At 42.1% G+C, this 27,691-nt stretch overlaps 1 protein-coding gene and 1 pseudogene across 1 annotated transcript; both read left to right on the top strand.

The window, feature by feature from the left end:
- The first annotated feature begins 513 nt into the window (after positions 1-513).
- Positions 514-5,503, top strand: LOC124998872 (NLR family CARD domain-containing protein 3-like). Its single transcript, XM_047573504.1, is given in 8 exon segments — positions 514-605; positions 694-807; positions 1,567-1,645; positions 1,789-2,017; positions 2,208-4,014; positions 4,096-4,560; positions 4,656-4,702; positions 4,937-5,503. Coding segments are annotated over 8 exon segments (3,327 nt in total). The 5' UTR covers positions 514-552; the 3' UTR covers positions 5,470-5,503.
- Positions 5,504-18,406: 12,903 nt separating this feature from the next.
- LOC124998880 lies at positions 18,407-26,439 on the top strand (annotated as a pseudogene).
- Positions 26,440-27,691: the final 1,252 nt, after the last annotated feature.

The raw sequence follows: 27,691 nt of genomic DNA on the forward strand, positions 1-27,691 counted from the left end.
TAAGGTAGAAGCAAAAATAAATACATAAGAACGCAAGAAGAACTTAAGATACTACTTAAAAGCCTGATTAAAAAGGTGAGTTTTTAACCGTATATATTTTTGTTATCTGGAATAAAATTCAGCTCAGAATTAAGAATCACGCCCAGATTTCTTACTGATTGTGTTGGTTTAAGATCTTTCAGTTTTGGTAAAAGTTTGTCTCTCTGGCCTTCAGGACCTGTAACTAAAACCTCAGTTTTGTCCTGGTTGAGCTGTAGTAAATTTGCTGCCATCCATGAATCTATATCTGAAATACAGTTTAAAAGGGCATAGACACGGCGATGTACAGTTGAGTATCGTCAATAATAACACAAATTGTCTCAAGGCCCTTTTTCCAAAACTGGCCTGAAGGCGACAGTGAAAAGGAAAAAGTGCCTTTAGCATAAGGCTCCATGTAATCACTGTTTCACTCTGAACTGATTATAAGGAACATATCACTGTTATATCACAATATTTGTCTTGTATTTGTAGGAAGATCTAAAAGCAGAAACTCTCCTGTATCCAGCTGTGTCCATGGAGGGAGACGAGTCTAAGAGTCCACCTGGACAGCAGTCAGCTGATCACAGGTAAGAAAAAAAATAAAAATAAATAACATTTCTTGGACAAACAGATTTTAAATCATAATGAGTATTAATCTGCATTATATTTTAACAGGAACCTTCAGCAAAGATCAGATCCCTCTGGAATCACATCTGTGTCCATGAAGAGTGACCGGTCTATGGGTCGACTTATTGACTTCAAAGATGAACAGCAGTCAGCTGATCCAAGGTCAAAATTAACTCAGATCAATTATTATTCATTGTTCAGTTCTGTTCATTAGACCAGTGGTTCTCAAGTGATTTGTTACTAACCCCCACACACAAATACACAGATGCACATACCACTATATCTATATGCAGTTGCAATTAACATGTAAGAATGTGGCCCTATATTGCCTGGTTGCACCTAAGAAACAAAAATAAATTAATGTGCTTTACAAACAATATGGTGAATAAGAGAGACTCCAGTTTACAATAAGAGTCACAGACGTCAAATCCATCGACTACAAAGATATTCACAGTTTCTTCTCTCCAAAATAATGAGGAACTTGCAAAACTTGTCTTTGTTCACTCATTATTCTATACATAAGATTTTCTTTCAGTTTTCAGTCTCACTTATTTGGTTTTAGTGAGAAATGTAAGTTGTTGCGCTGTTCTAGACTTTAACATTTGAAGTTATTTTAACTTAACAATTTGAAGAATGCATTTTAATTAATGTGTCTGAACACCATGCATCCATGCATTTTTGGAATCGATTTTACAGTGTTCCCAAATCATCAAAGTGGAGCTTGAAAGACAAATAGGCAGCCATTGGATTAGACTGTCATTTTTAATGCAGTTTAGTTTCTTCTGTTAAAACACCACATTCAATAATCAGGGAAACATCTTGATCCCTCCCATCTTATATTTCTGCCATTAATGACAATGAAAACAACACAAGTATTTCTTAGAAAGATTTAAGTTTAAAATAAAGGATGTTTCTCCACAGACTTCAGCAGCAGATCTCAGTGGTTTCCAGTCATCAGTCTGAGCAGCAGCATCACAAAGAACTGGACTCCATATTCATGGTGAGGAAATGTTCAATCACAGCTGCCACTGCTAACCTCAACAAGCACAAACTACCATTCTGCTTGGAGAAGTCTTCATGTTGCATGCTGACCACAAGCAGCCTTTCACATCAACGTGACTGGAGATTATTATTCTGTTACAGCTGCTGGAGGAGAACATGGTCAGTTTTATGAAGAAGGAGCTGAAGAAGATCCAGAAGGTTGTGAGTCCAGATTACCCAGAATGCTCAGAGAGTCAGAAGGAGGATGAAGAGGTGTTGGAGGGTGAGGATGAAGAGCAGAGGAGGAGCAGCAGAGATTTATTCCTGAAGATGACAGTGAACTTCCTGAGGAGAATGAATCAGGAGGAGCTGGCTGACTGTCTGCAGAGCAGTAAGAGGATTTAACAGCTTTAACTGGATGGAAAGAGGAGATGGAGGAAACATGGGACAAGTTTCTGAACTCTGATTTTAAATTATAAAAAAATCTGATCTATGAAGTCTTCTGGACTGAAAAGAGAAACTTTGTGTTGAAATCTGATGTGCTATTGAAAAGTTCATTAATTACATTTTCTGTTGGGTAGGAGCCCATGCCAAGACTCAACCGTGCAACATACAACTTAAATCTGCTCTGAAGAAGAAGTTCCAGTGTGTGTTTGAGGGGATTGCTAAGGCTGGAAACTCAGCCCTGCTGAATGAGATCTACACAGAGCTCTACATCACAGAGGGAGGGACTGCAGAGGTCAATGATGAACATGAGGTCAGACAGATTGAAACAGCATCCAGGAAACCAGACAGACCAGAAACAAGCATCAGACAAGAAGACCTCTTTAAAGCCTCACCTGGAAGACATGGACCAATCAGAAGAGTGATGACAAAGGGAGTGGCTGGCATTGGGAAAACAGTCTTAACACAGAAGTTCACTCTGGACTGGGCTGAAGACAAAGCCAACCAGGACATCCTCTTCATATTTCCATTGACTTTCAGAGAGCTGAATGTGGTGAAAGAGAGAAAGTTCAGCTTGGTGGAACTTGTTCATCACTTCTTCACTGAAACCAAAGAAGCAGGAATCTGCAGCTTTGAAGACTTCCAGGTTGTGTTCATCTTTGACGGTCTGGATGAGTGTCGACTTCCTCTGGACTTCCACAAGACTGAGATCCTGACTGATGTTACAGAGTCCACCTCAGTGGATGTGCTGCTGACAAACCTCATCAGGGGGAAACTGCTTCCCTCTGCTTGCCTCTGGATAACCACACGACCTGCAGCAGCCAATCAGATCCCTCCTGAGTGTGTTGACATGGTGACAGAAGTCAGAGGGTTTACTGAGCCCCAGAAGGAGGAGTACTTCAGGAAGAGGTTCAGAGATGAGGAGCAGGCCAGCAGGATCATCTCCCACATCAAGACATCACGAAGCCTCCACATCATGTGTCACATTCCAGTCTTCTGCTGGATCACTGCTACAGTTTTGGAGGATGTGTTGGAAACCAGAGAGGGAGAAGAGCTGCCCAAGTCCCTGACTGAGATGTACATCCACTTCCTGGTGGTTCAGGCCAAAGTCAAGAAGGTCAAGTATGATGGAGGAGCTGAGACAGATCCACTCTGGGATAAAAAGAGCAGGAAGATGATTGAGTCTCTGGGAAAACTGGCTTTTGATCAGCTGCTGAAAGGAAACCTGATCTTCTATGAATCAGACCTGACAGAGTGTGGCATCAATATCAGAGCAGCATCAGTGTACTCAGGAGTGTTCAGAAGGATCTTTAAAGAGGAGACAGTCCTGTACCAGGACAAGGTGTTCTGCTTCGTCCATCTGAGCGTTCAAGAGTTTCTGGCTGCTCTTCATGTCCATCTGACCTTCATCAACTCTGGAGTCAACCTGATGGAAGAACAAACTACATCTCTGTGGTCTAAACTATTCAGAAACAAACCTGAACTAACATGTCTCCATCGGAGTGCTGTGGACAAGGCCTTACAGAGTCCAAATGGACACCTGGACTTGTTCCTCCGCTTCCTCCTGGGTCTTTCACTGCAGACCAATCAGACTCTCCTACGAGGCCTGCTGACACAGACAGGAAGTAGCTCACAGACCAATCAGGAAACAGTCCAGTACATCAAGAAGAAGATCAGTGAGAATGTGTCTGGAGAGAGAAGCATCAATCTGTTCCACTGTCTGAATGAACTGAATGATGGTTCTCTAGTGAAGGAGATCCAACAGTCCCTGAGATCAGGACGTCTCTCCACAGATAAACTGTCTCCTGCTCAGTGGTCAGCTCTGGGCTTCATCTTACTGTCATCAGGAGAAGATCTGGATGAGTTTGACCTGAAGAAATACTCTGCTTCAGAGGAGGCTCTTATGAGGCTGCTGCCAGTGGTCAAAGCCTCCAACAAAGCTCTGTAGGTGGATTTAGGAACTATTTGAAACATGATTCATTTATTAAATGACAAATAAAACATTTGATGTTGATTCTTCTTCAGGCTGAGCAGTTGTAACCTCTCAGAGAGAAGTTGTGAAGCTCTGTCCTCAGTTCTCAGCTCCCAGTCCTCCAGTCTGAGAGAGCTGGACCTGAGTAACAACAACCTGCAGGATTCAGGAGTGAAGCTGCTGTCTGCTGGACTGGAGAGTCCTCACTGTAAACTGGAAACTCTCGGGTCAGGATACAGCTGCTTGTTGATCAGTTAAATCCTGATTTAGGTTCATGTTGGTGCACAAGTTTTCAAGGATTTTCCTTCTTCTTCTTGAGTTTCTGATATGTTTTCTATCTCCAGTCTGTCAGGTTGTCTGATCACAGAGGAAGGATGTTTTTCTCTGGCCTCAGCTCTGAGCTCCAACCCCTCCCATCTGAGAAAGCTGGACCTGAGCTACAACCATCCAGGAGACAAGGGAGTGAAGCTGCTGTCCGCTGGACTGGAGGATCCACTCTGGAGACTGGACACTCTCAGGTATGGACACACAACAGGAGCTCACACAGTGTAGGTTTGATGAACTTCTTCCTTCATCTTTTATAAAATCATTGTTTGTGTGTTTCTTCCTCCAGGATGGACCATGGTGGAGAGCAGAGATTAAAACCTGGTCTGAGGAAGTGTAAGTTTGACTAATGATGACAAAACATCAAAGTGTCAGTTTGTCTTTAAATACAAAGCTGATGGTTGTGGTATATATTCATTCAAACAACACTGACAAGTAAATCCTGATCTAAAGTTCCACCATTAAACTTTCTATGAATGAACAACAGATCAGTGAGTAAAGAAAGAATAAATCCATCAGATGTGTCACATGATAAACTGCAGCTGTGTTGTGTCTTTTTCTCTCCATCAGATTTCTGTGAACTTGAAGTCGACACAAACTCAGTTAGTAGAAACCTCAAACTATCTGACAACAACAGGAAGGTGACACATGTGAAGGAGGAGCAGCCATATCCTGATCATCCAGACAGATTTAACTACTGGAATCAGCTGCTGTGTAGAAATGTTGTGACTGGTCGATGTTACTGGGAGGTTGAGTGGAGAGGAGACGTTTATATATCAGTGAGTTACAGAGGAATCAGAAGGAAAGGAGACACAAATGACAGCTGGTTTGGATGTAATGATCAGTCCTGGAGTCTGAGCTGCTCTGATGATGATGGTTACTATGTCTGTCACAATAACAGATCAACATCCATCCCCTCGTCCTCTGTCTCTAACAGAGTATCAATGTATGTGGACTGTCCTGCTGGAACTCTGTCCTTCTACAGAGTCTCCTCTAACAAACTGATCCACCTGTACACCTTCAACACCACATTCGCTCAACCTCTCTCTCCTGGATTTAGATTGTGGTCTCCTGGTTCCTCAGTGTCTCTGTGTTCTCTGTAGGAAGGAGAGTCTTTGAAGTGACAGCAGCTTCAACTCTGGTTTAGATGCTGATGGAGGATGATGTTTCTCTTTGATTTAAAGGTGAATCACTGATTGTATTTAATGTGAGGAGATGTTTTGTCTTATAAATAGTGAAATCATCTCCTAAACATTGAACTCCTGTAAATAATGGACTGACTTTGATCTGTTCTATCTTTGATAATCCTGGACACATGAATCTAGTGGATTTTCTATGTACTTCGATGTTGAGGCTTCTGTCTTCTTCAACATGCACCAAACAGTCCTAAAAGGCCAGACAGTCCCCTCTGATGTCCTCCCTGGTGAACTTGGTGTTGCTGTCCACTGCATTGATGTGTTTAGTGGGGGGTTCCACCTCCTCTGTCTTGATTTTAACCCAGGTGTCATCCACATACCTGTACCAGTGGGTGGGGGTGGAACCTGCAAAGGTGTCCAGAGCTCTGGTCTGTACTTCCTCCATGTAGAGATTGGCCACGATTGGTGACACTGGGGATGCCATCGCACAGCCATGTTTTTGCCTGTAAAAACCTCCATTGAACTGAAAGTAGGTGGTGGTCAGGCACAGGTCGAGTAACACACAGACTTGTTCTGGGGAGAGGTTGGTTCTTGAGGCCAAGGTGTCATCCTTTTGTACTCTTTTCCTTACTACATATGTAGCTTCTCTCGTGGGGATGCAGGTGAACAGTGAGGTGACATCATAGGACACGATGGTTTCTTCTGGGTCCAGTGTGACGTCCTTGACTTTGTTCACAAGTTTAAATTTGACCTGTTTTGACTTTTGACAGCAGTAAAATTACCCTAAACATTATTCTTTTAGCCTGCAATTTTATGACTTTTCCTGAAAAGTCCCCCAATACATACAAATAAAAATATTTTGTTAATTTATACTTTTATACCTTTATTTACACTGAGGCTGTTACGGGTCAGATTTGACCTGTATCTATTCAGATGGATTGTAGGTCTACCAGTGTGGGTCAAATAAGGGAAAATTGTGGTTTTATGGAATCTTCAAATTGTGAGAATTTACATGTCATGTTTCTGTGCATTTTATATGTGAAAGAGGTGATATAGTTCAAAGGAAAGGGACCTCACCACAGTCACGAGAACTGTCTGTGTTCCCAAACATTTGTCCAGGTTCCCGCAGACACAGACACCTGCTGGTCTTTGTGGGGGCAGGGGAATACCAAAATATTGAAATACCAACAAACAACGTGGGAGTGAACATATACGGGAACAGAAGAGGACAGAAGTTATCCAGAGGTCAGGACGTATGTGTTTTTGGTCCAGCCCTCACCCATGTTCATGAACTTTGGGTAACAACCAAAAGAAAAAAGATCGCGGATACAAGTGGCTGAAACGAGTCTCCTTCATAGGGTGGCTGGGATCAGCCTTAGAGATAAGATAAGGAGTTCAGAGTAGAACTGCTGCTCCTCCACATCAAGGGGAGTCAGTTGAGGTGGTCTGGGTATCTGGTAAGGACGCCTCCTGTTAGAGGTATCTGGGGCATGTCCCACCTGAAGGAGGACTCACTCGCCCCAGGAAACTATGGAGGAATTCTATCTCACCTCTGGGCTGGCAGCACTTGGGGATTCCTCCAGAGGAGCTGGTGGAAGTGGCCGGGGAGAGAGCAAACATTCTGTGTCCTGTCATTCAGAAGAACATGGTAACCCTAACCCTAACCAGAATGACTGAAATGCACCATAAAGTTGTCGACTGACATAGAGAAAACAATAATAAGAAGAAGCAACAACCTTGAATGATTACAGTTACTAACACGTTCATAAATGTTGTCACTCACTGTGATTCATTCGTCGTTTCTGATCATTCACAGTACAGAGGGCTGAGTACTGGTGAGCTGTGGTGAAAGTTGTGAGTCTGATGCAAAGTGTCTGTAAATTAAAATGATTTGAGAGCATTTATCATGATAGATATATGAGGTGTTTTATGTCGTCAGCTGATGGAGATGCTGGAATAAGGACTGAGAACCTCTGCTGAAGAACAAGTATGAACATGAATGTAAAAATATTAAATGTTCTACTTCAAACTTCATTCAAGATGGCACTCACTCCATTATTCATCTGAACAACTTGGTTTCACTCTCATCCAATTAAATCAATCTACACAGAGACATGTCCTGGTCCACACATTCATTTGTTCAGCATCGTTACAGTGGGATCCAGGGTCTCACGCTACCTGGACTTTGAATCAGAAACTCGTTGATGGAACAATGAGTTTGAACCTTGAGTTATTCAGCTTCTCAGTTTTATTATGGTTCACGAAAGTGTCACATGTTAAGATCTGATTCATTTTCACTATCTAACAATAAACTGACATGGTAGGTCTCCTTCGCTCCTTCGCTCCTTCCAGATTGTTCAGAGTCTGAACAATCTGGAAGGAGCGAAGGAGGCACCATGTCCTCAGAGTATTCATTATTTATACAAATACATAATTAAAAACGTGTACATTCTTGTTTCATTAATGACTCTCAGTTCTTAGGGCTACCGAGTGATTTCAGTAGAGGATCTATCTGGTTTTACTGACAGTTCTGAGTCACTCAACTGCAACTTTATTAATGAAATAAAGTCATTTTAAAAGTTGCTGAAATTTCTCTAAAACTCCACCTGAAACATCTGCACTGACTGTTTACTGAGAACTACTCTGAGTCTGAGGATGTGGCTCCTGTTTGGTTCTAGTTTATTCTAATCTTTGATATCATCTAGTGGACAGAAGTGGGAAAACATCATTTTATTTCAGATCATGTCAGACAGCTAAGAAGAGAAACAAGGAAACAGTCCCCTCTTACTGGAGGGAACCTCCCACTGGTTAGACTGGTTTTAACGTCACTCTCAGGGGTTTTTGACTCTGAAGTTATGAGGATGTGACTTCGTCCTCAGATCAAACAAACACAGACACCAGGACTGACGAGGGAGAATGAGCAGATTATTATCGAGACATGAAGGTGGAAAGTGTCTGAAAGTCGACCTGAAGTGAGTTGAACAGGTGAGAATCCAACCAGAGAAATCTGGAAATGTCTCATTAACTGGATCACTAGGATTATATTCAGTTTATATCACTTATTTACTGAACAGTGGAATATGTGCGGGTCATGATTGTCTATTTCTAAATATCTATTTGACTTTTGCAGGTATACAGATCATTAAAAACTGAATTAGTTAAAGAACAGTCATTTATGTGTTTTATTGGTGAATAGCAGAGGACGTGATTTTAACCTGAAGTCACATGGTTGTTAAAATATGTAGGTTGTATCAGATCTGGTCCAATAGCTTGGATCAAACAACAAGAGTTTAGCTTACTTATCTTCCTATATTCTCATACAGATACAGTATATATCACCACTCTGACATAAACAAAATAATTCTTCACCATACAACAATACAACCAAACTAAGCTCTGGAACCACGTTAAGCTAAACGTTGAAATGATACATATTGGTACATATTTATTTTCTAAAGTATTGGGTTGAAAATTTGTGTGTAGTTTCTAAATGAAATTAAAGGAAATGTTTGTCTTGTGTTTGTAGGAAGCTCAAACTTCAGAAAAAAGACTCTCCTGTATCCAGCTGTGTCCATGGAGAGAGACCAGTCTAAGTTTCAGAGTCAACCTGTTGACTATGAACATGAACAGCAGTCAGCTGATCCGAGGTATGAAATCAAAACCGAGAACTAACTTAAACATTTTAGCAGCAGGATTCATTTGTGTCCCAGTTGCCAGGCAATATTTTTTATAAACCAGTGAATTCTAAGTTTACATCCGGATAGTCCCAGCTGGTGATGTCATATAAACCTCCAAGGAAAGGTGCCCATGAGGTAGCTCCTAGCGTCAAATATGGAACCCCAAAATGTGTCACATACTACTTAAAACACCTTAACTGGTTCCTTGACTGACTGTCAAGATCTACATAGACTGTTTACCTTTTTTCTGTGATGTCAGACTTCCTTCTGTACTTTTTTTATTTTTAATTTTTATTAACTTTAGTGTGACAAAGAATCTTGTTTTTTTTTTTTTTTTGTTTTTTTTACATAAATCTAAAGTAATTAATTAAAGTTCACAGCAAAAAAACAAACAACAAAAAAAAAACATTAAAATGCATTGTTGGAAAAGACAATACTATATTTAAATTACACATTCACATTTTAAGACGTGAAATCTCTGCAAATGGACCAATGTCTTGTCTGCCCAAACCTCCAGTAACTCAGATAAGTTACCTCCTCCTCACCAGAGAATCATTTCAGTGATAATGAAACAACCTAAATAAACAAACAGCAGTGTAACCAGGAAACTACTTTTGATTACTTTTTAAACTAGTTAAATGTGAAGAACTGGTTCTGCAAGATGACTGGGTGAGCATCAATCAACAGATTTATCATTGGAAGTCAGAAATATACTTCCATTAGGTAACAATTAGGTAACAGCAATTAGGTCAGATGAGGATTTGTAAATGATCCTAGTCTTAATTTCCTAAAGTGATTTGTCTCCTTAAACTAGAAATCTGCAGTGACTGATTTGTTTTTAGCGAAGACTGTCTCCGATTAGTCTTTCACATATGATTTATATTACTGCCTTGTATTTAAAGCAATCGCTCCTGTTAACACATTAATGTTTTAGGGGTTTAAGGGTTAGGGTTAGGGTTATCCTAACTTGTGGTTTCTAGTGAAGGCTAATCAGTTTTTGTTTGTTTTGTTTGTTTTTCTTTTATTAAAAAATAACAATTTTGACAAATGGGATCTGCTACTAGCCAGAGACTGTTAATCCTTACGGCCAAATATGTGAAAACAAGAAGAAGCAAAATGAAATCAGGAGAAGTCATGGGTGAAAAAGAAAGTGTGTAAATATTATTTTATAATACAGTTTTCTTACTTCACATCTGCGGCATTCTATCATGAGAGATAGACATTCCCACATTCTCAATACAGAGTCTGAAAAACATATATAAGTTAATTTCTGTTTGATGAGGCAAAAAAGCTGGTGAGCTTTAACATGAAGTGGATTTTAGTCCAAGGCATCCTCAGAGGGAGTGTCTAGGAAGAGATTGACAAACCCTTCCAATTCTGTGTGTGCATTGTCCTCAGGTGGGTAAAACTTCACGTGCCAACCTGGTTGCCTCACGCTGGGCAGCATTTCTAGGATCCTCTTCAAGCCTTTACTTCTCCTCATGTGCCTTTAACTCCTTTTGAAGCTTTTGGTCTATCAGGACCTGCTTTTCTGAGATAGCAGCATAGCAGTGCTTGATCTCATCTTCACTGATGGGACTGGGCCAGGCCTGTGGTCTCTCTGCCTCATCACTCTCTAACAGGTTTTCAAACATATTTTTTACTCAGCCTCAGTGACATTGACTCCACATACTTTCCCTTTTAGTTCACTTCTGTTATTTATGTCATTATGTAACCAACTGCCAGAAAGCTGGTCATATAATACACATAAATGTTATGTTAACCGTCCATGTCTATTTTAATCACTTGTATCTGTTTGTGTATAATTTGCAATTTTGTTTAATTAAATAATAGTCCCTAAGAATGGAGGACAGTCACCGTGCAATCCAACAGTAAACAAAATCCACCCGGTCTATACTTTATTAGCCTAAATGATTTTACCTTATCTTGCAGAAACAGGTGGACAGCTGTGCCTTGATCTTTGAAGGTTGTGTTGTGTTGAGCAGTTGGCAGCCATTTGTCTTTTCACATGTTTCATTACTGTTTTAAGCTTTTTCTACATTTGGTAGGGCGTGAGGAATGTCTGCCAGCAAAGAAAAGCTGATAAAAAGCCATGCACTCAGTATGTTGTATGACTTCTCTGTTATGAATTGACACCAGAATATAACGAGACTAGTCGTATTAGTGTGGTGGTAACTATACGTTGGAGTGCTAACCATGGGACTAAGTTAGCATGCTAGGGCTATGGTTGAAGTACATGTATCCATTAAGAGAAACTGGTCCAAACATGAGCCTCTTACCTTCAAACTTGGACAGCAGTCTGTGGATCCAGGGTGATAAATAACATTTTTTTCTGACAAGCTTCAATTAAAACATTACAATTAAATCAATCAATTGAAACATGAACATATGTTAATCCATTTTGTGTCTTAAGGTTCTTACAGAAAAGTGAATGTTCTTCTGGAATCACATCTGTGTCCGTGAAGAGTGACTGGTCTATGGGTGACCAAATGGAGTTCAAACGTGGACAGCAGCCAACTTATCCAGGGTTAGAAGTAACACAGATCTATTATTATTATTATTCATTATTCAGTTCTGTTTATTAGACTGTCATGTTTAGAGTGTATCTGTAATTTAATTAGGGATAAAACATCACATAAGGGAACAGTAAATTATGTTTACATCTTATTTCAGTTAGTGTATTTGTTTTAACAACCATTTCTTTGACAAACAGAGGGCTTTGCATAATCATTTAAGAATAGAAGTAAAATATACACAAATAAATGTCCTAATATGTGTTGTGTTTTTAAAGGATCCATCAGCAAAGACCAGATTCCTCTGGAATCACATCTGTGTCCATGAAGAGTGACTGGTCTATGGGTGACCAAATGGAGTTCAAACGTGGACAGCAGCCAACTTATCCCGGGTTAGAATTAACACAAATCTATTATTATTATTATTATTATTATTGAGTTCTGTCTATTAGTCTGTCATGTTTAGAGTGTATCAGTAATTGAATTAGGGATAAAACATCACATACAGTGATTAGTGTCACGACCAGGCTAGGACTCAGGACGCAGATGCAAGGGTTATGTTTCTTTGATGACAGTCTTTATTAAGAAAGCACAGGTTCAAAAATCCAAGACAATGAAAACAAGGTCGGCACCGAATAAACGGCCTCTTCTTCCGAGAAAAACCAAAACTAAAAATCACTCCACTAAAGGAGGAAAACACAAAAGACAGAAGTCATAAACAAAGTGAAGAACTTACAAACGAAAATCTTTGGAGGAATCTTAACAAAATCCAAATTACGATAATGGTCAAGTCTGTGGCAAGGCTGGGGTGAACGCACGAAGACGAACACTCTGGCACAAGACAAAGGGAGACGCAGACTATTTGAACGGAGGTTATGGGGAACAGGTGAGAGAGGAGAGTTACTCTTCAAAATAAGACAGGAAGTGACGAGACAAAACATTGAGACAGGAGAAAACAGACAGTACCCCTCCTTCTAGGTCCGACACCTGACAGACCATCTTGAAAAAGGGAAGGGTCATCTATGTAACTGTGACAACCATACTCTCTGCCCGGTCTGGTATTCGGGTGCAGGATGCCATTTTTGATCTGCTGCCTTCTTGACTGTGTCCCCACTGATGCATGAGCACTCATGGACCCAGATGTGGCGGCAGTGGCAAACCAGGGCGTGAGCGGAGGGAACTGGCACTTCTGGCTCTGTGTCAGCAAACACAGGAGACTGGTAACCAAAGACACACTTGAAGGGGGAGAAACATGTGGAGGTAGGCAGCAAATTGTGGGCATATTTCACCCTGGCCAGGCGGGTGCTCCATGAGGTCAAGTTCTGGGACACAAGGCATCGAAGGCCGGTTTCCAGCTGTTGGTTGAGGCGTTCGGTCTGGCGGTTGTCTGATGTCAGACTTGATGTGGCACCAATGAGCCGACAGAACTCCCTGCAGAACTGGGAGATGACACGATGTCCTTAGGAAATCCATGGATTCTCAAGATATTCTGCATCATAATTTGAGCAGTTTCTTTACCTGAGGGAAACTTAGGTAAAGCAATGAAACGTGTCATCTTTGAAAAACGATCCACCACGATCCTGACCGTGGTGTTACCTTTTGAAACCATATAGCACAGCCCCATGATGAAGGCCATGGATATGTCCAACCACAGTCTGGAGGGGATTGGCAGTCCCAGGTGTGACTCTGAAGACGTCTTGTTGCGAGGGCAGACCGAACATGCCTCCCAGACACCCGACTACATGGAAGGCCACCAGATGGCAGGTGAGCCGCAAGGTGTGAGCCCAATGGATCACCTGTGGGCGCAAAACAGGAACGAACAAATGATGCTCTGGGCACCCACTAGGTGGAGGCATCTCACCAATCATTTGCTTCGCCACTTGTTCTATTGATCAAGTAACTGCTCCAACCACACGGTTCAGTGGGAGGATGAGTTCTGGTTCCTTGGCAACAGGCTCAGTGTCGTAGATGGGTGACAGGGCATCTGGTTTGGCATTCCAGGACCCAGGCCTGTAAGACAACATGAAGCCTGGCGTGAATTTAGTCTCTTGGCTTGTTTAATATACGCTCATTTTAGTCGGATCCATCTGCATCCTTCCGGAGCCTATGATGAAGCCCAGGAAGGAGATGGTGTCGGATCCAGATCCAGATAAACGCAGACAAACTGGTCGAAAAAGTCTCTGAGCATGACGTTGATCATGACCTGGAAGACAGCAGGGGCATTCATTAGACAAAAGGGCATGACCAGATAGTGACCGCTGGGAGTATTTAACCCAGTCTTCCACTCATTCCCCTCCCTAATCCACACAAGATGGTAGGCGTTGCATAAGTCTAGTTTAGTGAATACCGTGGCCTGCTGAAGCTGGTCATACACAGATGACATTAAAGGGAGTTGATAGCTATTCTTTATTGTAATGTCAAGGGGGCTGTAGGGGGGGTTGAGGGGGCTGTAGTAAATACATGGTCTTAAGGACCCATGTTTTTTGCTTACAAAAAAAAATCCAGTTCCAGCAGGTGATGAAGACAGGCAGAAGAGCCCCACCTTCAGAGATGACTAAATGTAATCTTTCATGGCTTGATGTTCAGGCCCTGACGCAGAGTACAGGTGCCCCTTGGGAATGGTGGAACTACTGATGAACTTGATGGCGCAGTCATATGGTGGATGTGGTGGCGGTGACGTTTCCTTTGACCTTGTTGAAAACCTCCTTGAGGTGGTGGTAGCAGGAGGGTACAGAGGTCAGATCCAGGCACTGGGACTCTGTGACAGGATGAGCAGAAACAGTGTTTATAATCGTGGTATCCTGGCCCTGAGGCTGGTCCCTCACACTCATTGCCCCACCCCAGGATCTTGCCCGTAGGCCAGTCTATGTGGGGGTTGTGGCTGACGAGCCACAGATGTCCCAGTACCCAGTGTGCGTGCAGGTGAATGAAACAGGTAAAAGTTCTTCAGCTAGGTGTGGTTATCAAAGGTAAGCATTACGGGCTCTGTGACGTGTGTAATGGTGATCAGTGCAGTACCATTAAAGACCCTAGTCTTGATGGGGTGATGAAGAGCCTTGGTTTTCAACCCCAGATCTTTGACCATCTCCCAGTCCATTAAGCTTTCATCAGTCCCAGAGACAATTAAAGCATCCAATTCTATGACTGTGGTGTCCTGTTTTACCTTGATGGAGGACAAACTACGTGGAGTAGAACCTGAAGCTGTGGAGTGGCTCTTAGGCTGAGCTGCCTTGGCCTTGCAGATGGCTATAAGTTGTCCAGATTCCCCGCAGTAGAAGCACCGCCCCTCCTTGGCGGCGTTGTCATGCCGCCTGAGTGAGCTGGGCCCTTCCCAGCTGTATAGAATCCTCACCCCCAGCTAGAGGAGGAGACAGTACTGATCTGGCGTTGATCGGCAGGGAACAGAGCAGTGGAAAACAGGGGTGTGTGGTGGTTGGTCTGGAAACAGCTGAAGCCCACCCTGGAGGGCTTGGAATTCCTGAAGTCAGTTATCTGTTCGGATGGCGAGGGCGGTGAGGGAGTCCCGGTCGAAGTCTTATGGAGGGCCTCCTTAAAGTACCAGAGGGAGCTGCAGAGCAGGGATTTCCTCGCCTACTCAGCCTTGGCCCACACCGTCACCCTCTCTGCCGGGTGGGAAGTCGTGAAAGCAATTTTGGCTCAGTCTGTGGGAAATGCATTTCACAGTCTGTAAGGACAACTCACATTGTCCCAGGTCTCATGAGAATCGCTCAGGTGATGCCAGCTGGGACCCAGCTCCGGTGTAGGATAAGGTGGGGAGGGGTTCTGTTGCAGCGGGTGCTGTATTGGTCTTCTCAGGACAACTGAAAAGTTGCTGCATCTGCTCAGCGAGAAGCCCCGTCTGGGCATTAACGGTAGCCTTGAAGTCTTCTTGGCTTCTTGACTCCCTAGTCTAGCGCAGTCATCTGCTCCTCCCGACAAGAGAGACGTGCTCCCTGTGACCTCAGAGCAGCTTGGACCCTACTGCGTCCATACTAGCCAGAGTGTACTGTCCAGGCTAGGACTCAGGATACAGATGCAAGGGTTACGTTTCTTTGATGACAGTCTTTATTAAGAAAGCACAGGTTCAAAAATCCAAGACAATGAAATCAAGGCGGGCACTGAAAAAATGGCCTCTTCTTCCAAGAAAAACCTAAACAAAAAATCGCTTCACTAAAGGAGGAAAACACAAAAAGTAAAAACTTACAAATAAAAAAACTCTTTGGAGGAATCTTAACAAAATCCAAATTATGATCGTTGTCAAGGCTGTGGCAAGGCTGGGGTGAAAGCACGAAGACAAACACTCTGGCACAAGACAAAGGGAGAAGCAGACTATTGGAGGTAATGGGAAACAGGTGAGAGTAATCAAGAATCAGGGGAGACAATCAGCCTGGTTTGTTTTACACTAACTTGTTTGTTTGTATTTGTTCATGATATTTGTTTTAACAACAATTTCTTTGACAAACAGAGGGCTTTGCATAAACATTTAAGAATAGCAGTAAAATATACACAAAGAAATGTCCTAATATGTGTTGTTGGTTTTTAAAGGATCCATCAGCAAAGACCAGATTCCTCTGGAATCACATCTGTGTCCATGAAGAGTGACTGGTCTATGGGTGACCAAATGGAGTTCAAACGTGGACAGCAGCCAACTTATCCCGGGTAAGAATTAACACAGATCTATTATTATTATTATTATTATTATTATTATTATTATTATTATTATTATTATTATTATTATTCGGTTCTGTTTATTAGACTGTCATGTTTAGAGTGTATCTGTTATTTAATTAGGGATAAAACATCACATACAGTGATCAGTAAATTATGTTTACATCTTATTTCAGTTAGTGTATTTGTTTTAATAACCATTTCTTTGACAAAAAGAGGGCTTTGAATAAACATTTAAGAACAGAAGTAAAATATACACAGAGAAAAGTCCTAATATGTGTTGTGTTTTAACAGGATCCATCAGCAAAGAACATATTCCTCTGGAATCACATCTGTGTCCATGAAGAGTGACTGGTCTATGGGTGACCAAATGGAGTTCAAACGTGGACAGCAGCCAACTTATCCCGGGTTAGAATTAACACAGATCTATTATTATTATTATTATTATTCAGTTCTGTTTATTAGACTGTATGTTTTAATCAACAATTTTATCTGTTATTTAGTTTCTTCTGTTAAAACAACACATTCAGTAATTAGCTAAGTTTATTTTTCTCATCTTGTCTTTCTGCAATTTATGACAATGATAACCAACACCAGTGTGTGTTTGTTAAAGACAATTGCTTTAATTAAAGATGTTTCTCCACAGAAGTCAGCAGCACATCTCGGTGGTCTCCAGTGATCATAATCAGAAAGACCTGGACTCCATATTCATGGTGAGGAAATGTTCAATCACAGCTGCTACTGCTAACCTGAACAACCACAAACTACCATTCTGCTTGGAGAAGTCATAATCAGCCTTTCAAATGAACATTACTGTTTTCTGATTATTTAAGTTTGGTTATTATTCTGTTCCAGCTGCTGGAGGAGAACATGGTCAGTTTTATGAAGAAGGAGCTGAAGAAGATCCAGAAGGTTGTGAGTCCAGATTACCCAGAATTCTCAGAGAGTCAGAAGGAGGATGAGGAGATGTTGGAGGGTGAGGATAAAGAGCAGTGGAGGAGCAGCAGAGATTTATTCCTGAAGATGACAGTGAACTTCCTGAGGAGAATGAATCAGGAGGAGCTGGCTGACTGTCTGCAGAGCAGTAAGAGGATTTAACAGCTTTAACTGGATGGAAAGAGGAAATGGAGGAAACATGGGACAAGTTTCTGAACTCTGATTTTAAATTATAAACAAATCTGATCTATGAAGTCTTCTGGACTGAAAAGAGAAACTGTGTGTCGAAATCTGATGTGCTATTAAAAAGTTCATGAATTACATTTTCTGTTTGGTAGGACCCCGTGCCAAGACTCAACCGTGCAACATACAACTTAAATCTGCTCTGAAGAAGAAGTTCCGGTGTATGTTTGAGGGGATTGCTTAAGCTGGAAACTCAACCCTTCTGAATGAGATCTACACAGAGCTCTACATCACAGAGGGAGGGACTGCAGAGGTCAATGATGAACATGAGGTCAGACAGATTGAAACAGCATCCAGGAAACCACACAGACCAGAAACAAGTATCAGACAAGAAGACCTCTTTAAAGCCCCACCTGGAAGACATGGACCAATCAGAAGAGTGATGACAAAGGGAGTGGCTGGCATTGGGAAAACAGTCTTAACACAGAAGTTCACTCTGGACTGGGCTGAAGACAAAGCCAACCAGGACATCCTCTTCATATTTCCATTGACTTTCAGAGAGCTGAATGTGGTGAAACAGAGAAAGTTCAGCTTGGTAACCAAAGAAGCAGGAATCTGCAGCTTTGAAGACTTCCAGGTTGTGTTCATCTTTGACGGTCTGGATGAGTGTCGACTTCCTCTGGACTTCCACAAGACTGAGATCCTGACTGATGTTACAGAGTCCACCTCAGTGGATGTGCTGCTGATAAACCTCATCAGGGGGAAACTGCTTCCCTCTGCTCGCCTCTGGATAACCACACGACTGCAACAGCCTCACAGATCGATCCTCCTGAGTGTGTTGACATGGTGACAGAGGTCAGAGGGTTCACTGACCCCCAGAAGGAGGAGTACTTCAGGAAGAGGTTCAGAGATGAGGAGCAGGCCAGCAGGATCATCTCCCACATCAAGACGTCACAAAGCCTCCACATCATGTGTCACATCCCAGTCTTCTGCTGGATCACTGCTACAGTTCTGGAGGATGTGTTGGAAACCAGAGAGGAAGGAGAGCTGCCCAAGACCCTGACTGAGATGTACATCCACTTCCTGGTGGTTCAGGCCAAAGTCAAGAAGGTCAAGTATGATGTAGGAGCTGAGACAGATCCACCTGGAAGTACCAAAGAGCAGGAAGATGATTGAGTTCTGGGAAAACTGGCTTTTGATCAGCTGCAGAAAGGAAACCTGATCTTCTATGAATCAGACTGACAGATGTGTGGCATCGATATCACAGCAGCCTCAGTGTACTCAGGAGTGTTCACACAGATCTTTAAAGAGGAGAGAGGCCTGTACCAGGACAAGGTGTTCTGCTTCGTCCATCTGAGCGTTCAGGAGTTTCTGGCTGCTCTTCATGTCCATCTGACCTTCATCAACTCTGGTGTCAACCTGATGGAAGAACAACAAACTACGTCTCTGTGGTCTAAAGTTTTTAGAAACAAATATAAATTCACACGTCTACATCGGAGTGTTGTGGACAAGGCATTACAGAGTCCAAATGGACACCTGGACTTGTTCCTCCGCTTCCTCCTGGGTCTTTCACTGCAGACCAATCAGACTCTCCTACGAGGCCTGCTGACACAGACAGGAAGTAGCTCACAGACCAATCAGACTCTCCTACGAGGCCTGGTGACACAGACAGGAAGTAGATCACAGACCAATCAGGAAACAGTCCAGTACATCAAGAAGAAGATCAGTGAGAATGTGTCTGCAGAGAGAAGCATCAATCTGTTCCACTGTCTGAATGAACTGAATCATGGTTCTCTAGTGAAGGAGATCCAACAGTCCCTGAGATCAGGAAGTCTCTCTACAGATGAACTGTCTCCTGCTCAGTGGTCAGCTCTGGGCTTCATCTTACTGTCATCAGGAGAAGATCTTAATGAGTTTGACCTGAAGAAATACTCTGCTTCAGAGGAGGCTCTTCTGAGGCTGTTGCCAGTGGTCAAAGCCTCCAACAAAGCTCTGTAGGTGGATTTAGGAACTATTTGAAACATGATTCATTTAGTAAACGACAAATAAAACATTTGATGTTGATTCTTCTTCAGGCTGAGCAGTTGTAACCTCTCAGAGAGAAGCTGTGAAGCTCTGTCCTCAGTTCTCAGCTCCCAGTCCTCCAGTCTGAGAGAGCTGGACCTGAGTAACAACAACCTGCAGGATTCAGGAGTGAAGCTGCTGTCTACTGGACTGGAGAGTCCTCACTGTAAACTGGAAACTCTCAGGTTGGTTTTCAGCTACTAATTCACAAATCATCTTTTAATTGTTGGCTATTTGAATGATATTAATACATTAAAAACACCATGATGGATGTCAGGTACAGCATGTGCTTCAGAACACATCTAAATTCCCTAAAATGATGCCAGACAACCAAGAATTGTTATTGAATGCATCATCACATATTTGTTTAGGTTGACACACAGTTGGGGTTAATGAATGACACCTGTGTAGATATATCTGAAAAGAAAGCTGATACACAGTTTTATATTCATTACACAGACAGAAATGATGACAGTAAGACAGACTGGTTTCAAAAATAGAACAAATATTCAACAGATCCATAATTGTTTCAAAGAGTTAAGACAGTCGTCTAGTCTGACAGTTGAATAATTTCCAGCAATAGAACGAAAAACTAAACCGGTTGCTTTGATGTGTTTCTATGGTTATTTAAGTGCTTGTCTGTCCTGGATGCATATGTAGCAATCTGTCCATTCCTCCATCCATCTTCTCCCTCTTATTCGAGTCCGGAATGCAGGGACAGCAGCTTCAGCAAGGAGGTCCAGACAGCCGACTTTCTGGCCTCCTCTGGACTAACCGCCAGGCGGTTCTAGGCCAGACGTGAGATATCATCCCTTCATTGGGTCCTGGGGTGACCCTGATGGTGGCCTCCTTCTGGTGGGACATGACCAAAACACCTCTAACAGGAGGATACCGGAAGGCATCCTTACTAGTGTCAACCCTATCTCTAAGACTGAGTCCAGCCACCCTGCAAAGGAAACTTATTTCCGCGATCTTGTTCTTTTGGTCATTACCCAAACTCCATGACCTTAGGTGAGGGTTGGAACGTGGATAAACAGGTCAATTGGCTGTGACAGGAAACAGTGCGGTGGATCGCCCACAACTCTGCGCTCCCACTCCATCCAACTACTACTCTGCCTGAGCTGGGAGTTGAAGACCATCTTGACATTTTCTACTACCAGTCATTCCCAGCAGACCCTCTATTCGTACCAGGTCTACCATCTGATCCAACTCGCTACTAGGTGGTGATCGGTTGACAGCTCGGCTCCTCTCAATTGCCACTTCTATGTTGAAGCATTTGGCATTCATCCTGGCTCCATTAGTAGGTAGCACCCCACACCACATCGAAAACTCCAGGGATTTTGTGAACAAAGTCAAGGACGTCACACTGGACACAGAAGAAACCATCGTGTCTTATGATGTCACCTCACTGTTCACCTGCATCCCCACGAGAGAAGCCATGGATGTAGTAAGGAAAAGAGTACAAAAGGATGACACCTTGGCCTCAAGAACCAACCTCTCCCCAGAACAAGTCTGTGTGTTACTCGACCTGTGCCTGACCACCACCTACTTTCAGTTCAATGGAGGTTTCTACAGGCAAAAACACGGCTGTGCGATGGGGTCCCCAGTGTCACCAATCATGGCCAATCTCTACATGGAGGAAGTACAGACCAGAGCTCTGGACACCTTTGCAGGTTCCATCCCCACCCACTGGTACAGGTATGTGGACGACACCTGGGTTAAAATCAAGACAGAGGAGGCGGAATCCTTCACTAAACACATCAATGCAGTGGACAGCAACATCAAATTCACCAGGGAGGACATCAGAGGGGACTGTCTGGCCTTTTTGGATTGTTTGATGCATATTGAAGAAGAACGAAGTCTCAACATAGAAGTATATAGAAAACCCTCGCACACAGATCAACACTTGTTATTTGATTCACACCACCCTCTGGAACACAAACTAGGAGTCATCAGAACCCTCCAGCACCGAGCACAGACTGTACCCACTAGACAGGAGGGCAAGGACAAGGAGGGACAACACATAAAACAAACCCTCAAAACATGTGGATATCCCAACTGGGCCTTTGTCAAAGGCTCAAAAAGAAGGACAGGGAAGAGGAGCACAGCAGGAGGAAGAAGAATCACCATCCCCTACATAGCTGGTGTATCAGAGAAACTGAGGAGAATTTTTGGTAAACACCGCATCCCAGTTTATTTCAGACCTGGAAACACACTAAGACAGAAACTGGTCCACCCCAAGGACAAAACACCTAGACAGAAACAGAGCAATGTAGTGTTGCTGTTCAGTGTAGTGAGGAATGTACAGACTTGTGCATTGGGGAAACAACCCATCCACAAGCGCATGGCCCAACACAGGAGAGCCAGCTCATCAGGGAACGTCTCAGCAGTCCACCTCCACCTGAAGGACAAAGGACACTCCTTTGAGGATACCAACGTCAAAGTCCTGACCAGAGAGGACAGATGGTTTGAGAGAGGAGTTAAGGAAGCCATCTATGTCAAAGTGGAGAAACCTTCTCTAAAAAGAGGAGGTGGACTGAGATTTAATTTACCAACTATTTATAATTCAGTTTTGACTTCTGTTCCCAAGAAGTAAGTAGCCTAGGCACACAGTTCCCCCCCATTCAAGGACAGGTAAGTACCAGCCATCATGGAAATTAGTGACCCCAGTTTCTGGTCAAGCAAGCTTCGGGTGGGTGGTACCCACAGAGTTTTTTTTCCTATTTAAACCTCAATTTCCCACCAGATTATCAGAACTGAAGAAGCTACTCAGATGAGAGGCGAAATGTCTTCAAGAAATTCTACAAGTCCAGATGACCTTATTCAACGCTTTTTTGGATTAACATGACCTGGATGGCTGAGAACCTTCACAGACATACAGCCCCTAGGTTCATTAGGGCAACCAAACTCCTCCGCCACAATAAGGTGACGGTTAAAGGATTAGTTCCTGTCAGACTTCTGAACGTCTGACCATCTAATGAGACTCAAAATGTTGCTGTAATGCACGTTTCATACGTACAGCAAATGGAACTGGGTAAATTCATCTCGTAGCAAATGAATGATTGGTTTTGAATCAACACAGTCATGAAGCAGGCAGTTATTGCTGATATGATGCATAAACAAAATCAATATATGATCTAAAAGATTAAAAGTGAGATTACAAATGTTTGATTTTTCAGGCTGAGAAGTTGCAACCTCTCAGAGAGAATATGTGAAGCTCTGTCCTCAGTTCTCAGCTCCCAGTCCTCCAGTCTGAGAGAGCTGTACCTGAGTAACAACAACCTGCAGGATTCAGGGGTGAAGCTGCTGTCTGCTGGACTGGAGAGTCCTCACTGTAAACTGGAAACTCTCAGGTTGGTTTTCAGCTACTAATTCACAAATCATCTTTTAATTGTTGGCTATTTGAATGATATTAATACATTAAAAACACCTTGATGGATGTCAGGTACAGCATGTGTTTAAATTATTGATTCACACTGGTCCTGCAAATACACTTACTTTGTGCAGTTTTCAGCTTCATAAATACCATGATTTTATTTTGAATCAAGCAAAATATTTTAATGTTAATTAACTAAATACAACAAAATTATTAAATCTCACCTATCTTTTTACACCAGTGGCTGCAAGGCTGCACTTATTTGCTATGAGTGATTAGGAAGCACAACGGGGACTGACAGAGATGGAGTAGCTAATTATTATCAGTAGGAAGACACTGCATTGACATATGACACTATAAATCTTGTTAAATGTGTATGTTTCATTTTTCAGACTGAGCAGTTGTAACCTCTTAGAGAGAAGCTGTGAAGCTCTGTCCTCAGTTCTCAGCTCCCAGTCCTCCAGTCTGAGAGAGCTGGACCTGAGTAACAACGACCTGCAGGATTCAGGAGTGATGCTCTTGTCTAGTGGACTGGAGAGTCCTCACTGTAAACTGGAAACTCTCAGGTAAATTAAAACATCTCTAGAGACATGTTTTGCAAAAGCATTCCCATTTAGTAGATTTCCCTTTCATCAAAATGGTACAATCTTTTTTAAAATATAGATCGTCGTTAGTTTATTTTAGTAGAAAAAGGTAATTTATAATTGGAAAGCAATAGAAAATAGAAATGCAATTAAATGTGTGAATTCTATTTTTCAGGCTGAACAGTTGTGACCTCTCGGGGAGAATATATGAAGCTCTGTCCTCAGTTCTCAGCTCCCAGTCCTCCAGTCTGAGAGAGCTTGACCTGAGTAACAACAACCTGCAGGATTCAGGAGTGAAGCTGCTGTCTGTAGGACTGGAGAGTCCTCACTGTAAACTGGAAACTCTCAGGTCAGGATACAGCTGCTTGTTGATCAGTTAAATCCTGATTTAGGTTCATGTTGGTACAAGTTAAAAATGTGGAGGATTTTCCTTCTTCTTCTTGAGTTTCTGATATGTTTCTATCTCCAGTCTGTCAGGTTGTCTGATCACAGAGGAAGGATGTTCTTCTCTGGCCTCAGCTCTGAGCTCCAACCCCTCCCATCTGAGAGAGCTGGACCTGAGCTACAACCATCTAGGAGTCAAAGGAGTGAAGCTGCTGTCGGCTGGACTGGAGGATCCACATTGGAGACTGGACACTCTCAGGTATTAACATACAGGAGGCAAACAGGAGCTCACACAGTGTAGGTTTGATATCATCCTCTGATCTTTTCCTTGTGAAATCATCACAGACAATTGGCACAGATGAGTTTCAGTTTGATTCTGTATTTGAGGAACTCTGCTTCGTGTTGAACAGCAGTGAGTAATCAGGTTGGGCAGTAAATCATTCTGATTGTGTTTCTTCCTCCAGGATGGACCATGGTGGAGAGCAGTGGTTAAAACCTGGTCTGAGGAAGTGTAAGTTTGACTAATGATGACAAAACATCAAAGTGTCAGTTTGTCTTTAAATACAAAAAATTGTGGCATTTATTCATTCAAACATCAATAGCAAGAGAATCCCTACACCATTGAACTTTATATTCATGAACAACAGATCAGTGAGTAAAGAAAGAATAAATCCATCAGATGTGTCACATGATAAACTGCAGCTGTGTTGTGTCTTTTTCTCTCCATCAGATATCTGTGAACTTGAAGTCGACACAAACTCAATCAATAGATTCCTAAAACTATCTGACAACAACAGGAAGGTGATATATATGAGAAAGAACCAGACATATCCTGATCATCCAGACAGATTTGACTCATGGCCTCAGCTGCTGTGTAGAAATGTTGTGACTGGTCGATGTTACTGGGAGGTTGAGTGGAGAGGAGGGGTTGATATATCAGTGAGTTACAGAGGAATCAGAAGTATGGGAGACATGAATGACGACTGCTTTGGAAGGAATGATCAGTCCTGGAGTCTGAGCTGCTCAGATGTTGTTGGCTACTCTGTCTGGCACAATAACAGAGAAACACCCATCTCCTCCTCTGTCTTTAACAGAGTATCAGTGTATGTGGACTGTGCTGCTGGAACTCTGTCCTTCTACGAAGTCTCCTCTAACAAACTGATCCACCTCCACACCTTCAACACCACGTTCACTCAACCTCTCTATGCTGGATTTGGATTAAGGTCATGTGGTTCCTCAGTGTCTCTGTGTTCTCTGTAGGAAGGAGAACAGCAGCTTGAACTCTGAGGTTTAGATGTTGACGTTGGATGATGTCTCTCTTTAATGTTTTGTTTTTAGTTAAATCACTGATTGTGTTTAAATGTGAGAAAGTGTTTTGTCTTAGAAGTAGTGAAATGATCTACTAACCTCTGGACTCCTGTAAATACTGGACTGGCTTCAATGATCACTTCTATCTTTGATAATCCTGGACATATGAAGATCTAACTAATAGATGAGTCAAAGAACAATTCACCAGCTGCTGAAACTTTAGTTTTTAGGTAGTACCATGCAAAACAGACCGAAAACAGGACATTTCATGGAGGGATGAGGTTCTGATGTTGGAATGCAATGTTGGTTCATAACCAAACACTCCTGTGGAGGGAAACAGTCGTCTTCAATCTGTCTGACTCTCTGTGGATTACTTGTGGCTTCCAAACTCAAAATGACCGACAACTGAGGTCATCGATACTCACTCAGCACGAGAATGAAGGAGCAACCTGTTTACTCCAACCTGCAACTTCAGTGAATGCGTGAGTTGAGTTTCAAGCAATCACAAATTTTTACATTAAAAAGCCTCATAATGTTTCAAGAAATCTATCAAAAAAATTATCATCACATGACTGATTGTTATTTAAACCAATAACATGGCGCCCCATGTGAGGCATAGCACTGCTTGCAATTAATAACATCCTACAAGAAAAAAAAAACATTATTTCTGCTACACACACACACACACACACACACACACACACACACACACACACACACACACACACACACACACACACACACACACACAAACTTCAAACTTTATTATTGATCAGTAATTTAGATTATACGTGTCATTTAACAGATTCCCAAGTACTTGTACATGTAATCAGTCTCTCCTCGCAGGGTGATGCCCTGTCACTATTAAGAAATTAATAACTTTTATTCTAATTACTCATAATCATATTGATAATTATTCATTTTTGTTTACCATAATTGCTCCTACAGAGCTCAAGATCTGTTTAAGATGTTTAATTGTTAATTCCATGTGATGAAGTCTCTGTACGGGGATGATGTTACTGTATTTGATGATGTTAATTTCAAATTTAAATCAAGTAAATAAAATGTAGCAGAATCATATTTTTTATAATGTGTTTTGACATTGCATATTGTTAGATCAACGTCTCCATTTAGATAGGCTTATGGCTACATGTTTGTATGATCGTAAATAATGATATGCCATCATGTTTTTCTGCGTGTTTTTAAAATAAGGACCTGAATTTCAATTAAACTAAAAGAATGAATAAATTAATTTATATTGCTACTTTATCTACCACTACAAAATTTTCTCAGCATACTTTCTAACCAACTTTCTGAAATCAGTTTCCTGTATTTTCTAATGTGTCTATACTGTACTTTATCTTAGTGAGAAAGATGAAGAGGTGAGACACTAGATATGCGTTCTCAGGTGTGGCTGATTATGTTAATTAATCCCAAACCAAAGACACTTGCAGTGTCACTCCAGTCAAAAGTTTGGAAACAAAAATTATCGATTGAAACAGAGTAAATTGTTTTCATGTGTTTATTTCTGAAAAGCAGGTTGCGAGTTTAGAGAGTAATGAGGAGGTAATGGATTCAGTGGAGAGGTACAGGTCATAGAAGAAGTAACAGAAGAAGTTGAGACCGTGGCGGCGGATGGTAATAACAGCAGCATGATTTTTGACCTGAACTCTGCTTTCAGGTTACAGATTTAACTGGTTTATTGTCACATTGGTCTTTGATAGTGAAGTAATGTGAATATGACAGAGTCCTCAGACTGACGATCATGGAGAATCATTAGTAGTTTTATCTCAGTGTTTTCTCTTCAGGGGAAAGTAAAACAACTCTGTGACTGGATATACCTGTAAGTATTTAAACATAAGCTAGCTCTAATTTCTCTTTATGAACTTTTTAATCGGTGGATGGATGGATGGATGGATGGATGGATGGATGGATGGATGGATGGATGGATGGATGGATGGATGGATGGACGGACGGGCGGATGGGGTTTGCATGTTCTCCCTGTGTCTGCGTGGGTACTCTGGGTACTCTGGTTTCCTCCCACCTCCAAAGACATGCTCGTTAGGCTGATTGGTGACTCTAAATTGACCCTAGGTGTGAGTGTGAGTATAAGTGTAAATGATCGTTTGTCTCTGTGTTAGCCCTGAGATAGACTGGAGACCTGTTCACTGTGTACCCCACCTTTTGGCCGATGTGAGGATAAGCAGTAGTAGAAGAAGATGTGATCAAGAATATAGTTAATACAGTATCAGTATTAACAGAAGGAAGTATCTATTGTAATCCTGGTTTCAACGATGATTTCAAATTATCCATTTTCATCTTTATTTTGGAAACAGGTAAGATGAGATCCTCATTCAGCTGTTTTGTTTGTTGTTTTGGCATTGCTCCACTCCTAAGATTAAAAAACTAATAAACTGCTACTTTAAAAAAAAAACATCAGATTGTATTTTTGGCTGTCCTCCTTGGGTGTGGGAAATGCGAGGGCACTTTATCGTG

Source organism: Mugil cephalus, chromosome 21, assembly GCF_022458985.1.
Source record: "Mugil cephalus isolate CIBA_MC_2020 chromosome 21, CIBA_Mcephalus_1.1, whole genome shotgun sequence".
Classification (NCBI taxonomy): domain Eukaryota; kingdom Metazoa; phylum Chordata; class Actinopteri; order Mugiliformes; family Mugilidae; genus Mugil; species Mugil cephalus.